Below are 17,737 nucleotides of genomic sequence, written 5' to 3' on the forward strand. Positions count from 1 at the left end.
GTGTAGAATCACGGTGGCTAGGAAAAACTCCCTAGAAAGGCCAAAACCTAGAAAGAAACCTAGAGAGAAACCAGGCAATGAGCAGTGGCCAGTCCTCTTCTGGCTGTGCCGGGTGGAGATTATAACAGAACATGGCAAAGATGTTCAGGGTCAAATAATAATATACAGAATTCTTGCAACCAAAAGAATGTTATTTATATGGCGGATACAACCTTCCCAGCTCTGCAGTATTTGCTGCGAAGAGGCAGAATCATTAGATTGTTTGTTTTGGTACTGTCCATATGTAGCTTGTTCAGCCCTCCAGGAAGGGCTGAAGTATTGCAATATTTACCTGGCGCTAACCCTGCAGATAGCATTACTGGGCGATCTGAAAAGTCATAGTCAATCGATCAATAATAAAATAATACTTTTAGCAAAAAAATATATTTTCAATTTACAATCTTTAGAAACAATGACAATGGAAAGGTTCAGAGCTTTTGCGAAACAGCACAGTTGAAAAATATATGGCAAATAGAAATCCAATATGGATGGTGTTAAGAGATAAATGGGAGGGGTTGATGGAGCTGAATGTTGAGACTAATAACAACAAGATAACTAATATAAAACATACGGTGCCCGTAAAACGTATATATGTTAGGAACTTTTTAGAAAGAGTACAGTTTGAAAGATGTGGCAAATGGAAATCAAATCGGATGGACATCATAAATATATGGGAGAGGTTGAAGGTAGAGGAAGGACAAGAGTTAAAATATATATATATATATATATATATATATATATTGTAAAATAGACGGTGTCCATAAAATGTATGTATAAACTGGAAATACAAGCCTAAGCGTTGTTGTTCACTAGTTTGCTCCAATTGGGGGAGGGGTTGGAGGGTAATACAGGAAATATATATATATATTTTTAAATGTATGTATGTATGTATGTATGTATGTATGTATGTATGTATGTATGTATGTATGTATGTATGTGTGTGCATGTGTTTTCACATACAAAAGTGATTGCTTTTGATGAACACGCTTTATCTGCCTCCCAATGAAAATGAATTTGAAAATTCAAACATATTTTTTTATGGAAAATATATGTTTTATGTTTCTGGACGATATGTAGTATACTGCCATCTTGACAACATGACTGAGCAGCGCTCCTCCCTCACCGATTTTGCCCATTCACGTCAAGGGCCATAGACCGGTGCCCCGCGCTTCAAGTTAATATAACTCACTCATTGGACGGCAGTTGCACAGTAGGGAAGCGACTCCCTGAAAATTACATTTGACACACCTGTCGTCAGTTGCTTACAGCTGAGCCGGAGTAGTAACAAGACCGAGTAGGATACTTCTCTCACAGTATTGGAGGTTTGTGAATTATTTTACGGTAGCCTATACCATATTGTGTTGCTACATTATTCATACACTGAATAATAACAACTTCTGCCTTGTTTGTGTACGCAGTCTCAGCAGGATGAAAGTGTCATTAACGTAGACTATATACAGTAGGCTAAACGCCTCACACTTATTCTTTTTTGTCACACATTGTCCGGCATTTTCTCTTAAGTGTAAACTGAGGTTGAAGGGATTTGCTTGAAGTCCGTGTTATACGGCATCCATCTTTGCACCTGTTGAGATTCCTGGTCTGTCCTGCTGCAGCCCTGAAAGATTCCTGTTTTTATCAGGTCTCGTTCCTTTCAATCAGCTGTTGAATCTAACCCGGTCTTCAGGGGCGGCGATAAGGGAGGAAACATTTATTTTACTAAATTAAATACTTTTGTAATCTTGCTTCCCTAATTTATTTTAGATGTAATGTCGAGAGTGTGGCGCATAATTATCAAATCACAACCCATTGCTGTGGGAAATTAGGAGTTTGATAAACGTTGTGGCAAATGATCATCGGTGGGCCTTTTTATTGGTATTTTCTCCTCGAGCCCAGTTTTCTAATTCAGGTGTTGCACATTACCTTGCTATCTAGCTGCGAATTTCTTGTCTAGTGCAGAAACAAATGGAGACTATATCCGACTTTATAACACTGATAAAGATTAGCAAAGACTAGGCCTACAATAGAAATACTGAGCTATATTGTATTCTCCAAACAATGATAATCGTTATTGTTCAGAAAGATATTTAAGTAATACTTTTCTGCCAAAAAGATGTCAATTCTTGGTACCCCAGTTTTAGAAAAATATTTTGTGCACCCTCTCCTTTCAAGGAAAATGGCACTGAGCCTTTTTCTATATGTTCTGATATTGGAGAACACATTTGGGTGGGTCATATATAATACAATTCCTCCATCCAGAATCTTCCCAGATTATTGATATCCTTCAGTCTGTGTTTATGGATTAGATTGCCCCCAAAGACCTCTATTTTCGTCTCATAAAATTGTCCATAGCGCCTGGTTCCAGTCTACATTACCAATACTGTTTAACAAGCTACAGGTGTTTACCTTTGTTGGTTCCTCTCAACAAAAGTTTTTTTTTATTCTGGCAACCCTTCTAAAGAGCCTATTGGCAGGTGGCATCTAATTGTGGATTAACAAACTTGGTGACCCCAAGATGTGACCAAGTACTGTGATTCTCCAACTAGCCGATATACCGCAGAGTGTCTGGATACAGCATGTCCAAAAGTATGTGGATTTGGCTAATTCAACCTCAACCATGCTGACCGGTATATACAATCTAGCTCACAGCCATGCAATCACCATAGACAGACATTGGCAGTAGAATGGCCTTACTGAAGAGCTCAGTGACTCAACGTGGTACCGTCATAGGATGCCACCTTTCCAACAAGTCAGTTCGTAAAATGTCTGCCCTGCTAGAGCTGCCCCACTCAACTGTAAGTGCTGTTATTGTGAAGTAGAAATGTCTAGAAGCAACAACAGCTCGGCCATGAAGTGGTAGGCCACACAAGCTCACAGAACGGGACCGCTAAGTACTGAATCGCTCGGTTGTTTGTTTATTTATTTCACCTTTATTTAACAAGGTAGGCAAGTTGAGAACAAGTTCTCATTTACAATTGCGACCTGGCCAAGATAAAGCAAAGCAGTTCGACACATACAACAACACAGAGTTACACATGGAGTCAAACAAACATACAGTCAATAATACATTAGAAAAATAAGTCTATATACAATGTGAGCAAATGAGGTGAGATAATGGAGGTAAAGGCAAAAAAAGGCCATGGTGCCAAAGTAAATACAATATAGCAAGTAAAACACTGGAATGGTAGATTTGTAGTGGAAGAAAGTGCAAAGTAGAAATAGAAATAATGGGGTGTGAAGGAGCAAAATAAATAAATACAGTGGGTGCTGCTATGGTGACCAGTGAGCGGAGATAAGGGGGGACTTTACCTAGCAGGGTCTTGTAGATGACCTGGAGCCAGTGGGTTTGGCGATGAGTATGAAGCGAGGGCCAGCCAACGAGAGCGTACAGGTCGCAGTGGTGGGTAGTATATGGGGCTTTGGTGACAAAACGGATGGCACTGTGATAGACTGCATCCAGTTTATTGATTAGGGTATTGGAGGCTATTTTGTAAATGACATCGCCAAAGTCGGTGTCAGTTTTACGAGGGTATGTTTGGCAGCATGAGTGAAGGATGCTTTGTTGCGAAATAGGAAGCCAATTCTAGATTTAACTTTGGATTGGAGATGTTTGATGTGAGTCTGGAAGGAGAGCTTACAGTCTAACCAGACACTTAGGTTGTAACACTCACTAGTTCCAAACTGCCTCTGGACGTAACGTCAGCACAAGAAATGTTGGCCAGGAGCTTCATGAGAAGTGTTTCCATGGCCGAGCAGCCGCACAAGCCTAAGATCACCATGCGCAATACCAAGCGTCGGCTAGAGTGGTGTAAAGCTCGCCGCCATTAGACTCAGGAACAGTGGAAACGCTTTCTCTGGAGTGATGAATCACGCTTCACCACCTGGCAGTCTGACAGACAAATCTGGGTTTGGCGGATGCCAGGAGAATGCTACCTGTCCCAATGTATAGTGCCAACTGTAAAGATTGGTGGAGGAGGAATAATGGTCTGGGGCAGTTTTTCATGGTTCGGGCTAGGACCCCTAGTTCCAGTAAAGGGAAATCTTAACGCTACAGCATACAATGACATTCTAGACGATTCTGTGCTTCCAACTTTGTGGCAACAGTTTGGGGAAGGACCTTTCCTGTTTCAGCATGACAATGCCCCTGTGCACAAAGCGAGGTACAGAAATTGTTTGTTGAGATCGGTGTGGAAGAACTTGACTGGCCTGCACAGAGCCCTGACCTCAACCCCATCGAACACCTTTGGGATGAATTGGAGCGCAGATTGCGAGCCAGGCCTAATCGCCCAACATCAATGCCCCACCTTACTAATGCTCTTGTGGCCGAAAGGAAGCAAGTCCCCACATAAATGTTCCAACATCTAGTTGAAAGCCTTCCCAGAATAGTGGAGGCTGTTATAGCAGCAAAGGAGTGGACCAACTCCATATTAATGCCCATGATTTTGGAATGAGCTGTTCGACGAGCAGGTGTCCACATACTTTTGGTCGTGTGGTATTTTCCTATAAGCTGAGAAGAACAAGTAGAATTAATGCAGATTTTGTTTGATTGCATTAATAATAACCTTTCAGCCTGCCAATAATTGACATTTTTGTGAGCATACACTATAGTGTAATATTTGTTTTATACAGTATTTATTTTGGCTCATCTTTATCAAGGGTGCCAATAATTGTGGAGGTTACCTTTACCATGTCGAACCTGTTGTGTGAACTGGGGGGGGGGGGGGGGGGTGATGTGCGATGAGTCTTGACTGATGAGTTACTACTGGGATGGATGACTGAAATCCTTTGTGTAACCTGATTGATGGGGTCTTCTGGGCCCATTGGAATGCTTAAAAAATGCATTCACCCTTGACATAATCACTTATTTTACATGTCTGGAGAGTTGAAAGTAAGGGTTCCTCCTTTCACCAACCCAGTCCTGTATTTAAACTGTAGTCAGATCTCTCACTCAGGGTAAATCTGTTCTGAGTAGTCTTCAACTTCTTCCCTCAGTAGAACTCAAGGTGTTTCCTCTGGTGTTCTTCGGCCATGACGTAGTCATTTGTCTATTTGAAGTACTGTAGTTTAATTGGGTATGTTTGATGCTTCATCAGTATGGGAGCTGTCAGACAGGAATGGTGTGTCCAGAGTTGCATAAACTGAAACAAACATGTCAAAGCGTGCGTAAGTGTGCATCTAATGGGGTCACCATGTCAACCAAGGTTTTGAATGACTCAGACCAGAGTGCTATCCTCTTGTGTGGTGTCAAGACACCATGCCTTATTGGTCAAAAGAGAAACTTGCATGATCTGACCTGTAAAGTGCCATGTGTAGATCCATGTAGTGTATTATCTCAAGTAATCACCTACTACACTATACGCTGCATCCGGAAAGTATTCAGACCCCTTGACTTTTCCACATTTTGTTACGTTACAGCCTTATTCTAAAATTGATTAAATAAAACATTTTCGATCTACACACAATACCCCATAATGACAAAGTGAAAACAGGTTTTTTAGAAATGTTTGCAAATTTATAAAAAATAAGTATTCAGACCCTTTGCTTTGAGACTTGAAGTTGCGCTCCGGTGCATCCTGTTTCCATTGATCATCCTTGATGTTTTTACAATTTGGTTGGACATGATTTGGAAAGGCGCACACACCTGTCTATATAAGTTCACACAGTTGACAGTGCATGTCAGAGCAAAAACCAAGCCATGAGGTCAAAGGAATTGTCCGTAGCGTAGAGCTCCGAGACAGGATTGTGTTGACACAGATCTGGGGAAGGGTACCAAAACATTTCTGCAGCATTGAAGGTCCCCAAGAACACAGTGGCCTCCATCATTCTTAAATGGAAGAAGTTTGGAACCACCAAGACTCGTCCTAGAGCTGGCCACCCGGCCAAACTGAGCAATCGGTGGAGAAAGGTCCTTGGTCAGGGAGGTGACCAAGAACTCAATGGTAAATCTGACAGCGATCCTCAGTGGAGATGGGAGAACTTTCCAGAAGGACAACCATCTCTGCAGAACTCCACCAATCAGGCCTTTATGGTAGAGTGGCCAGACAGAAGCCACTCCTCAGTAAAATGCACATGACAATCCGCTTGGAGTTTGCCAAAAGTCACCTAAAGCATTCAGACCCTGAGAAACAAGTTTCTCTGGTCTGATGAAACCAAGAATGAACTCTTTAGCCTGAATGCCAAGCATCACATCTGGAGGAAACCAGGCACCGTCCCTACGGTGAAGCATGGCGGTGGCAGCATCATGCTGTGGGGATGTTTTTCAGTGGCAGGGTCTGGGAGACTAGTCAGGATTGAGGGAAAGATGAATGGAGTCAAGTACAGAGAGATCCTTGCTCCAGAGTGTTCAGGACCTTCGACTGGGGGCAAACGTTCACCTTCCAACAGGACAACAACCCTAACCACACAGCCAAGACAACGCTAGGGTTGCATTTCTGAATGTCCTTGAGTGGCCCAGACTTGAACCCTATCGAACATCTCTGGAGAGACCTGAAAATAGCTGTGCAGCGACGCTCCCCATCCAACCTGACAGAGCTTGAGAAGAACGGGAGAAACTCCCCCTCAAGAAGACTTGAGGCTGTAATCGCTGCCAAAGGTGCTTCTGCAAAGTATTGAGTAAAGGGTCTGACTACTTTTGCAAATGTGATATTTTGTCATGGTTTATTGTGTGTTATGGCAGCGAAGGGGGGACCAATTCCATATTAATGCCCATGATTTTGAAATGAGATGTTCGACACATACTTTTTGTCATGTAGTCTATTTGATTATGTTATGATCTTTTGCCATTTGGTAATGATGACATGTGTTCAGCGTTTGGATCTATTGTTTACGGTAGTTTTTTTTTTTAAATGTATTTTTTATTTTATTTTTAATCCCAGCCCCCGTCCCCTTAGGAGGCCTTTTGGTAGGCCATCATTGTAAATAAGAATTTGTTCTTAACTGACTTGTTTATTTAACTAGGCATTATTTGCCCTTGGCTCAACTCGTATGATTTGAGTTTTATACAGGGCAACTCGGTGCTTAAACACTTAAAGCCAGGTCAGGTATATCCTGTAGACTTATTAGTACTCTGATCTATGTTTTATATAGGGAAATCTAGTTTTGAATGTTCCATGCATCCCCTTGCTTGTGTGAGAAGGCCCTGGATAGGGTTGAGGTTTGTGCTGAAATGGGATCTGCTCCCTTTCCCCTCTTACTGTATGTATACTGTTCCCTTAAAATAAACCAGTCAGACAGCATTTGATTGTTTAAAGCTTACATTCTTTTCTTAAGGTAGTTTCACGAGGTAGGCTTTGTCAGATAACCCTGTGTATCCAATACTCTGGAACTTTACACGGGTCTGTTAGATTTCATAACCACCTTGTATACTGTGATGTTGATTTACACGTTTGAGATGGAGATAAGTCTCTTCTGTACATGCAGCACACAATACTGTATTCAGTAAATGTATTGGGTGTTTTTTTGTTGTTGGTATTTTGGAATACTTTAAAGTCAACTACATTGTCCTTTGGAAGTATTTTTCAGGCAGATTTGATTTTGCATTGTGTGGATCTTTAGAATTGTTACATCTGTTGGTGTCCCCAGTGATGGGTTCAGTTTGTCTTCTCTTATTGATGCCCCTCACAAATCAGACCTTTTACTCAATTATTCACTTCATTTGAATGGCCTGGGAGGAATTTCCCATACTAGTGAATATCAAGAAAACTGAAGTTCCTATTCAAAAAGCCCTACCCCTCTAGAATTTTAAAGTGACTGCTTCACGTGGTTGTCTAAATGCAGGCTTCTTGTAGGCCCAAGTAATGGCTAGTACATGTTATGCTGAATCTTGAAGAGCATTGTATCTCATGGTTTATAAAAGTAACCATCCTCTCCTGCTTGAAGATGTGTGGCATGATGGCTTAGCTATCTACTGGTTTAGTTTGCAGTAGACAGTTTGAAAGGAAATCTGACTTGGACATGGTGTACATGTCAGTCAGCAATCCAGTTGTGTTGAGTGTTGGCCTAATTGTTATACAATGCAGCTTTGTTCCATGGCTTGGCATTCTGTGTCTTCAGGCTGTGGTATTATTGAATAGAGATGATGATGATGATGACGACAGGATAGAAATGCTCGTCGCATGTAGCTGTTCTCTCTGTAAATGCATGGCATTTATCCTTACCCATTAACAGGGAGGGAGCTATCCTTGATTTACCCACTTCATATGTATATACTGTATTCTAGCCAAGGCTCATCCTATATAACTACTGCTGTATACACGTTTTTCTATTACAATACTGTCCATTTTATTTTTATTTTATTTCATCTTTATTTAACCAGGTAGGCAAGTTGAGAACAAGTTCTCATTTACAATTGCGACCTGGCCAAGATAAAGCAAAGCAGTTCGACACATACAACAACACAGAGTTACATATGGAGTAAAACAAGCATACAGTCAATAATACAGTAGAAAAATAAGTCTATATACAATGTGAGCAAATGAGGTGAGAAGGGAGGTAAAGGCAAAAAAAGGCCATGGTGGCAAAGTAAATACAATATAGCAAGTAAAACACTGGAATGGTAGATTTGCAGTGGAAGAAAGTGCAAAGTAGAAATAGAAATAATGGGGTGCGAAGGAGCTAAATAAATAAATACAGTAGGGGAAGAGGTAGTTGTATGGGCTAGCTGGTGCTTAAAGCTAGTGAGGGAGATAAGTGTTTCAGAGGTTTTTGTAGTTCGTTCCAGTCATTGGCAGCGGAGAACTGGAAGGAGAGACTTTTGCGTGTATTGTTAGGTATTATTGCACTGTTGGAGCTAGGAACATAAGCATTTTTCGTTACACCTGCGTAGGGCTGGGTGATATGGCCAAAATATCATGTATGGTATTTTTCAAGTTTGACAGTATTTTATGTTTTTGATTTAATAAAAGTTCTACATGTGCTTTATGAGTAGTGCTAGGGTGGCATATCAATAATTCTAAATGATTTCAATGGGTCTTTCTCCATTCTGATTGTTTTATACTGTTCAATTCAATTTCAACCTAAAATAATTTCCTGCATTTCCATCAATTTCTGCATTTCCTGCACTCATTTGAGATCATTTCCACACTGCCACGATATGGGCAAAAAAACTAGGCCTTATTTTTAACCAAATGTTGCAATTGCGATTTAGATCAAAACACTTGTGTGAACTTTTGGAATCATGGAAATGTAATGTTTAATATTATTCTATAGTTAGAATATAAATAATAGTGGGCACTTTGAATACAGTGTTTGACATGACAACGAATGAAAATGCCATGGACGAGTTATTGTGACAGGGTAGGAACCACATTGATATTCAGTGTTTCCTAGGGGACCCTATAATCTTTGGCTACATTAAATCTTTATTCATATAGCCAGGATATGCATGCTTCGCCTATTCCTCTTTGTTTTAGAAGATACTGTTGCACAAACAACATGCTGATTTAAGCCTCCACCAGTACTGGTATCAGTACTTTTAGTAGCTAGTCAGCGATTAGCATTAGTGGCTAACACGATTTAGCGTAACTTGCTAAGAAAATACAAATGAGCTGTTTGCAGATGTAAGAAACAAACTAATATTGTAATTATAGAACGCTGGGGATTTATATTCAGATCAAAGTGGAAACATCGGTGTCATCATGTTTGCATGTGCTGCATTTACATTGCAGACTGAACGAAAGTGGATCAAGCAACAACAACATGCGCTCCTTGAGTGACGGGGTGAGACCAGGTCTGTGTGGCAAGCGGCATGGAGAGCGGAGTAAACTATAAAAATGGACGTTACACACGGCGTAGCACATTTAACAATCCAAACATTCAAATACCGTTATAGAAGGTAAAGTAAAAACCCAAACCTGTCCGTGCATAAATACCGGTGTGTATAGTAAAATAGGTTATACCGCCCAGCCCTACACCCGCGATAATATATGCAAAATATTTTTACGCAACCAATACAATTTTATTTCACCGATTCAGTTTTGGTCTTTATTGTCTGTAGCCTTGTGGTTAAGAGCAAGGAGCCAGTAGCCAAAAAGAATCCCAGAGCCGACTAGGTGAAAAATCTGTCTGTACCCAAGAGCAAGGCACTTAACCCTAATTGCTTCTGTAAATCGCTCTGGATAAGAGCAACTGCTAAATTACTCATCTAATGTGTGTAACCTTCCCTCCTCCCTAGCAACAGGAATGTTGTCCTGGGAATGGTATACTTGAGCAATAAGGCCAGAGGAGGTGTGGTATTATGGCCAATATACCACGGCTAAGGGCTGTTCTTAGGCACAACGCAGAGTGGTATATTGGCCATATACTACAAACCCCCAAGGAGCCTTATTGCTATTATAAATTGGTTACCAACGTAATTAGAGCAGTATAACTAAATGTTTTGTCATACCCGTGGTATACGGTCTGATATACCATGGCCTTCAGCCAATCAGAATTCATGGCTTAAACCACCCAGTTTATAATGATATTTAGAAAACAGGCCATTTTAAATGAGACCACTCCCAGACAATCCAAGCAAAACAATTATTGCTTGAGAAATTGCCCTTTGTAAGAAGCCATTTTTGTTTATTTTTGACTATTTTAATTGAGAACACAGTAAGGTAACGGTTTACCTTAATGTGTTTTTTGTTAGCCATAAATTATTTGATTATTGAGATTAAAGAAAACAGCTGCATTGGGCCTTTTACCTATGACCCGTGTGTTTCCTCCAGAACAGCTAAAGGAGCTCCGGGAGACATGGAGTTCAGGGATCTAACGACCAGGGTCGGACTCTGGTATGAGAACTTCATGAAAAATGCAGGTGAGGATCCATCACTAACTGCTGTGCAACAACGATGAATATATTGAGTTTTGGTGTTAAAAAGGCAAATGGGTTTTAGGCAAATGGGTCTCCCGAGTGCCGCAGCAGTCTAAGGCACTGCATCTCAGTGCAAGGGGTGTCACTACAGTCCCTGGTTGGAATCCAGGCTGTATCACATCCAGCCATGAGTGGGAGTCCCATAGGGCGGCGCACAATTGGCCCAGCGTCGTCCGGGGTTGGCCGTCATTGTAAATAAGAAATTGTTCTTAACTGACTTGCCTAGTTAAATACAAAAATATATTTAAAATAAAGTATGTTTTCAGTAGAAGCCAGAGGATAACGAATGAAAGCATTATGCAACATTCTCTTCCTATGTGTTCCTTGGTGGAAGTGGACAGATATTGGCTGTGTATCTAGTGGAGGTTGGTCTTCTGGGGTTGATGAAATAGCGCTGATCATCATTACAAGCCATGAGAATCAACTGTAACCTACCCTCTTAAACATATTGTTGGTGCATCTCAGTTGAATGCTTGGCTAGATGACATGATGTATTGATTTATTTTATTGAATCATACACTCAACCCTTCTCTGCTGTCAAGACCCCAGGACAGAAGACTGGTTTCTCATGTCATCGCCGCTCCCCCAGACCGTAGTAATCGTGGCGTACATCTACTTTGTGACGCGGCTGGGGCCCAGGCTCATGGAGAAACGCAAGGCCTTCCACCTCAAAGAAGTTCTCATCATCTACAACTTCAGCGTCGTTGCCTTGTCCCTCTACATGTGCTATGAGGTGGGTCTCTTTCTCAGTGGACTTCTGACAGGCTGTAGTGTTTTATACTGCCTCGTCAAGCAGGACAGTCTGTGAGGCGAGCGGCAAAAAAATGAAGCAATTGGGATTTCTCAAGTTTGTTATGAAGAAGTTTGTTATGAAGAAGTTTGTTATGAAGAAGTTTGTTATGAAGAAGTTTGTTATGAAGAAGTTTGTTATGAAGTTTTATGAAGAAGTTTGTTATGAAGAAGTTTGTTATGAAGAAGTTTGTTATGAAGAAGTTTGTTATGAAGAAGTTTGTTATGAAGTTTTATGAAGAAGGCTATGCTTCAGAATCACAATGATGCATCATTTCATACTTAATTATTTTCTTCTGGTCATTACATTGTCAGCGGAAAAACAAACTAAATCGCAAAATAGTCGGAGCCTTTTTTTATTTGCATGAGATGTTTTTATACCAATTGTTCAAAATCAAATCACATACACATATTTAGCAGGTGTTATTGCGGGTGTAGTGAAATGCTTGTGTTCCTAGATCCTACAGTGCAGTAATATCTAACAATGCACACATCTAAAAGTAAAATAATGGAATTAAGATGTGTGTGTGTGTGTGTGTGTGTGTGTGTGTGTGTATGTATGTGTATATGAATGAGAGAAATGTCGGAGTGGCATTGACTAAAATACAGTAGAATAGAATACAGTATATACATATGAGATGAGTAAAGCAGTATTTAAACATTATTAAAGTGGCCAGTGATTCCAAGTCTATGTAGGGCAGCAGCCTCTAAGGTGCAGGGTTGAGTAACCGGGTGGTAGCTGGCTAGTGATGGCTAATTAACAGTCTGATGGCCTTGAGATGGAAGCTGTTTTTCAGTCTCTCTGTCCCCGCTTTGATGCAACTTTACTGACCTCGCCTTCTGGATGATAGCGGGGTGAACAGGCCGTGGCTCAGGTGGTTGATGATCTTTTTGGCCTTCCTTTGACATCAGGTGGTGTAGGTGTCCTGGAGGGCAGGTAGTTTGCCCCCGGTGATGCGTTGGGCAGACTGCACCACCCTCTGCGTTCATATAACTCATGCATGAAACCGGAAGATGATTTAGGGTTTTTGCTTGACACTAGTTCATTGTAGGGGCACAGATCAGTGATTTACCTCAAGGAAGCAGGAAAGGATGCCTTTTTGTCTTGTGTATTGGGCCAAATTCCTTTCTGTTGACTGGTGTGCAGAACCTGTCTTGAGCAGGAAATGCAGGTCATGATCCACATGCCATAAAGTGAAATGTATTTTTTGTACCACTCGTTTGTCAGATTGTCAAGGTTTAATGGTTGTCACCCAAACACCAACGTGTACTTGGTATTAAGAAACGTGGGGGAGGGGGGTGTCATTGGTATTAAGAAATGTGTGTGGGGGAGGGGGGTGTCATTGGTATTAAGAAATGTGTGTGGGGGAGGGGGGTGTCATTGGTATTAAGAAATGTGTGTGGGGGAGGGGGGTGTCATTGGTATTAAGAAATGTGTGTGGGGGAGGGGGGTGTCATTGGTATTAAGAAATGTGTGTGGGGGAGGGGGGTGTCATTGGTATTAAGAAATGTGTGTGGGGGAGGGGGGTGTCATTGGTATGAAGAAATGTGTGTGGGGGAGGGGGGTGTCATTGGTATGAAGAAATGTGTGTGGGGGAGGGGGGTGTCATTGGTATGAAGAAATGTGTGTGGGGGAGGGGGGTGTCATTGGTAATAAGAAACGTGTGTGTGTGTGTGTGGGGGAGGGGGGTGTCATTGGTAATAAGAAACGTGTGTGTGTGTGGGGGGGAGGGGGGTGTCATTGGTAATAAGAAACGTGTGTGTGGGGGGGAGGGGGGTGTCATTGGTAATAAGAAACGTGTGTGTGGGGGAGGGGGGTGTCATTGGTATTAAGAAACGTGGGGGAGGGGATGTCATTGGTAATAAGAAACGTGTGTGTGTGGGGGGGGAGGGGGGTGTCATTGGTAATAAGAAACGTGTGTGTGTGTGGGGGAGGGGGGTGTCATTGGTAATAAGAAACGTGTGTGTGTGTGTGTGTGTGTGTGTGGGGGAGGGGGGTGTCATTGGTAATAAGAAACGTGTGTGTGTGTGTGGGGGAGGGGGGTGTCATTGGTAATAAGAAACGTGTGTGTGTGTGTGGGGGAGGGGGGTGTCATTGGTAATAAGAAACGTGTGTGTGTGTGTGGGGGAGGGGGGTGTCATTGGTAATACTTTTTTTAATTTCAGTGTGAAGACGATACATTTTTATGGATGTGTGAAGATGATACATTTTTATTGACGTCTAATCTTTGCATAAAGGAGAACCATGCAACAACTAGTGTGTTGTGATTTGGAGTAGGTTTTTAATTCATTGCCTCTTCTTCCTGTAGTATGTGATGTCGGGCTGGGGGACGGGCTACACGTTCCACTGTGACCTAGTGGACTACTCGGACTCGCCGCAGGCAGTGAGGGTAAGAGCTGTGGAATGTGCCTCTACCTGCAACAGACAGGCAGAGAACTTATACTGGCCGTTCCTCTCTTCTTATGAACACCCATTCACCTGTGGAATCCCCCACTGACTCTAGCATGCCAACAAGCTGTTGGAACAAAGAAGCATTGAGAGCAGGTCATTCCATAGGAGTGATTCACACCACGTTTCCTGTGTTGCATAATATCATTAGTTGTGTGGTGAGGCCTGTTAGGCCATCCTACCAAAGCAGGCTGACTATTCCTGCAGTCTTTCAAACAGCTCTTACACTAAAAGGGCATTATAATCATTTTCACAGTATTATTCTAACCTAATATTGTGTAAATGCATATAAAACAGGAAAATCATATTTACTTTAAAAGTTCAGTGCTGTGACAGGTACACGTTTTGCTTATCTGTAAGTAACGTAATTATCCTTGTGACTAATAACCTCTCTCACTCCTTAGATGGCAGGGACGTGTTGGCTCTACTACTTCTCAAAGTTCATAGAGATGTTTGATACGGTGAGTTGGTTCTTTTTTAGTACAGCTTTCTGACTATCTGTGTCTCGCTTGTTCAGAGGGGTTGGGTTAAATGCGGAAGACACATTTTGGTTGACTGCATTCAGTTGTGCGACTGACTAGGTGTCCCCCTTTCCCCTTCTGTCATTTTCAGCCTTGTTCTGTTCTGTGTTAAATGGCTGACTTCTCCCTCCTGTCAGATCTTTTTTGTTCTGAGGAAGAAGAACGGCCAGATTACGTTCCTCCATGTCTACCATCACTCCATAATGCCCTTTACTTGGTGGTTTGGTGTCCGCTTCGCTGCAGGTACAGTAGACAAGAACTTGAGTTACTCCCATGAATGTATTAAACTACTTACAAATGGGCATACTACCAGATCTATATAATTATGGTCTGTCCCAGAAAAATGTCAGTATTCAGCAGGTCATCTTCCTTAGGAAGTGGAACATGGAAACCTGTCCATCTAGGGATAACATTGCCCTATTGAACAGCAAATCATGACTGCTAATTGCTGGTGTCGTTCTCCAGGTGGCCAGGGGACATTCCATGCCCTGTTGAACTGTGTGGTCCATGTCATCATGTACTCCTACTACGGCCTGTCTGCCCTGGGCCCCGCCTACCAGAAGTACCTCTGGTGGAAGAAGTACCTCACCACCATTCAGCTGGTATGTACCACACTTCACTACTACACTAGTGGGGGACTTGAATTTGAGCCAATACGAGAGAGCCACCCATAGGTTTTTATGGACAAGGATATTATTCTGTTGGGCCTCTTGGGATGGTCTCCTTATGTTCAAAACAAGTAACATATAACCTTCCTGTCTGTCCTCAGATCCAGTTTGTGATGGTGACCACCCACATCTGGCAGTATTTCTTCATGAAGGACTGTCCCTACCAGTTCCCCATCTTCATCTACATAATAGGCCTCTACGGCCTGGTCTTTCTCCTCCTCTTCCTCAACTTCTGGTACCACGCCTACACCAAGGGCAAGAGGCTGCCCAAGGTCCTTCAGGCCAAAACTTGGGCCCACCCCTACAACAAAACCAACGGCCAAAACAATAGTGAAATAACCAACGGGAATGGTTTCCATCACGACAAGAACGAGTGACAGGGTGTCCAGCAAATCAGGCTAAGGATTGGGGGTTGATCGTATTTGAATATCAGCCTATTCAGCAACTGAAATTAGACATGGATTTCCAATATAAAAGTCAGTGCACCTTTGAATTCAAAGAGAATTGACCCCAATCCTCTGGACCTTCTGATCTCTTCTGTTCTCTCTGCTAAGGCAATCTCTCAAAGCTTTGACCCAAAGCTGTACTGTACTTTTGTATTACATATTTTCCATTTTTATACCTGTGCTTTACTTTCCTGTTCAGGGTGAGTCTGTTTTTAATAAACAGATTTTGAACGCTAGATAAGTGTTAGTAGGTTAGCCAATGGTGAGACCGTTCTGTCAAACCAGCCTGAATAACCCACACTTCCTATGACCTGTTCTCCTCTGCTGTTTAGAATTGGTGATGAACCTCTCTAGTTTGGCTGTAGGATTCAGCTGTGTGACCTTGCTTTCAGCTGTTTTTTATTTTTCAATACCTGTACTTTTTATACATTTGTTTGTACATTTAATTATAAACATTTATATATATATTATGTTATTGAGTCTAGCCTTGAGGGCGATTTTGTCTGAGTATGTGGGCCATCTCCCAGTTAGGGCCTGAATTATTTCCTGGGTCTTGTCTCATGGCTGGGAAAAACTCTGAGCCCTACCCATAGTACACCTGTAATGGTGGAGGGGTACAGGAAAACCATTGTGCCAGTAAGAACTGATGTTTACATGATGTTCACATACTGAGTGGAGCATATTTGTGGTGACCCCCTCTCTTGTATATTCCTCACCCACTTCTCTGGTTTGAGTCACAGCCTCTACTGGTGCTGAGAAATCTTCAACGCCAACCTGCTCCTGATGTTAGTTGTTCGCCTACTTTAAAAACTGTATTTATGTCCAACAGAAATGACGGTGTGAATTTGAAGCCAGATCGGAAAGAGGTAGTGCAGTACTGTTCTTGCAGGATCCGGAGCAGAGCACAAGTTTAGCTTTAGCTCTGTCACAAGCATGGCACAATATTTGAAAAACAGTAGCCATTGTTTACCACTACATGCATATTCGTTAAATCTTCTGTTCCAAATTGAGTTCAGTTCTTATGACTTGCCGTGCTTATGACAGTTTAAAGTAGGCTTTCTCATTGAGTGTTCACATTTGGTGCTCCACTGGTGATTGAGGACACAGCATTAGCTGAGTGTAGGATGGGCCTCCACAGGTGTAGTAAAACCCCAGTGCCTTGGGTGCAGGCTGAGTCCAATAAGCAACAGCGATCTAGCTGATCTGCAAATGATTGGCTGATGTTACCCTCGTGGGTTACGTACCGTTCAGTGCCTTTGTCAGCCTCTCCAGCTCCTTGATGTAGTTATGAGTGTCCTCCAGACATGATGCCACAATAATTCTGTATAAAAAGTCATTTGTAAATGTAATATTTTGTATTTATGATAAAAAATAAATGCTCTTTATACTGTTATTATACATCACCTGTGTGATTTTTCTATTCCTGGGGCTTAATTCCTAGCAAAGATAGAAATTCCCTTCAAGGCTTTGCTTGAGCATATTTAACTGTCATCTATTAAGCGGGATAGATAGTGGTAGTAAGAACTCTTTAAAATGGGTGAATCTTGACCTTTTACAAGTCAGCATTATCAATGTGACGTTCTACCTGACACACCAGATGCCAAGGCGCGTCAGCCATTGAGAATTCAACCTTGGCGATCCTTGAGTTTGGACACTGCCATTGGACGTGACGCAATGCGGGCAGCTTTCACTGATTTCAAAAGGAGTGTTCCCTCTGGCTGATGGCTGAAGCACAGAACAATGAGACCGATAATTCACCGGATGTATAAAGTTGGCGTTTCCACTCACTACCAAAGATGGTGGTGAGAGGAAGCTGGTGGCCTCAAGTGGGAGAATGAACGACATTCTGCTAATCGATGAAACATTTGATCTCAATACAGTTTGGTTTCTAAAATAAATCTGTTACGAACAGTGGACACATTTTTGTAGACTTTACTCTTTCCACTTCCCAGAGTAGGTGTTCCCTAACGGAAATA

General features: G+C 42.0%; 1 protein-coding gene across 8 annotated transcripts; it reads left to right on the top strand.

Moving 5' to 3' along the window:
* Positions 1 to 1,223: 1,223 nt before the first annotated feature.
* Positions 1,224 to 17,154, top strand: LOC106580590 (very long chain fatty acid elongase 7). Of its 8 annotated transcripts, XM_014161820.3 has the most exons (9): positions 9,387 to 9,593; positions 9,702 to 9,763; positions 10,748 to 10,831; positions 11,431 to 11,621; positions 13,987 to 14,067; positions 14,531 to 14,587; positions 14,785 to 14,890; positions 15,113 to 15,249; positions 15,417 to 17,154. In XM_014161820.3, the coding sequence occupies exons 1-9, from the start codon at positions 9,577 to 9,579 to the stop codon at positions 15,690 to 15,692; spliced, it is 1,011 nt and encodes a 336-aa protein (XP_014017295.1). In that variant the 5' UTR covers positions 9,387 to 9,576; the 3' UTR covers positions 15,693 to 17,154. The 8 variants fall into 8 exon arrangements, with proteins under 8 accessions (XP_014017297.1, XP_014017300.1, XP_045559251.1 ...); XM_014161822.3 differs by lacking the exons at positions 9,387 to 9,593; positions 9,702 to 9,763 and adding an exon at positions 1,224 to 1,361 and having other exon boundaries at positions 10,743 to 10,831; XM_014161825.3 differs by lacking the exons at positions 9,387 to 9,593; positions 9,702 to 9,763 and adding an exon at positions 1,224 to 1,361.
* Positions 17,155 to 17,737: the final 583 nt, after the last annotated feature.

This window comes from Salmo salar, chromosome 20 (genome assembly GCF_965601325.2).
Source record: "Salmo salar chromosome 20, fSalSal1, whole genome shotgun sequence".
NCBI lineage: Eukaryota > Metazoa > Chordata > Actinopteri > Salmoniformes > Salmonidae > Salmo > Salmo salar.

Coding starts and splice junctions, on each gene's coding strand:
- LOC106580590 (XM_014161820.3), top strand. Junction 14,588..14,784: donor TCATAGAGATGTTTGATACG/GTGAGTTGGTTC, acceptor CCCTCCTGTCAG/ATCTTTTTTGTTCTGAGGAA. Junction 15,250..15,416: donor ACCTCACCACCATTCAGCTG/GTATGTACCACA, acceptor GTCTGTCCTCAG/ATCCAGTTTGTGATGGTGAC.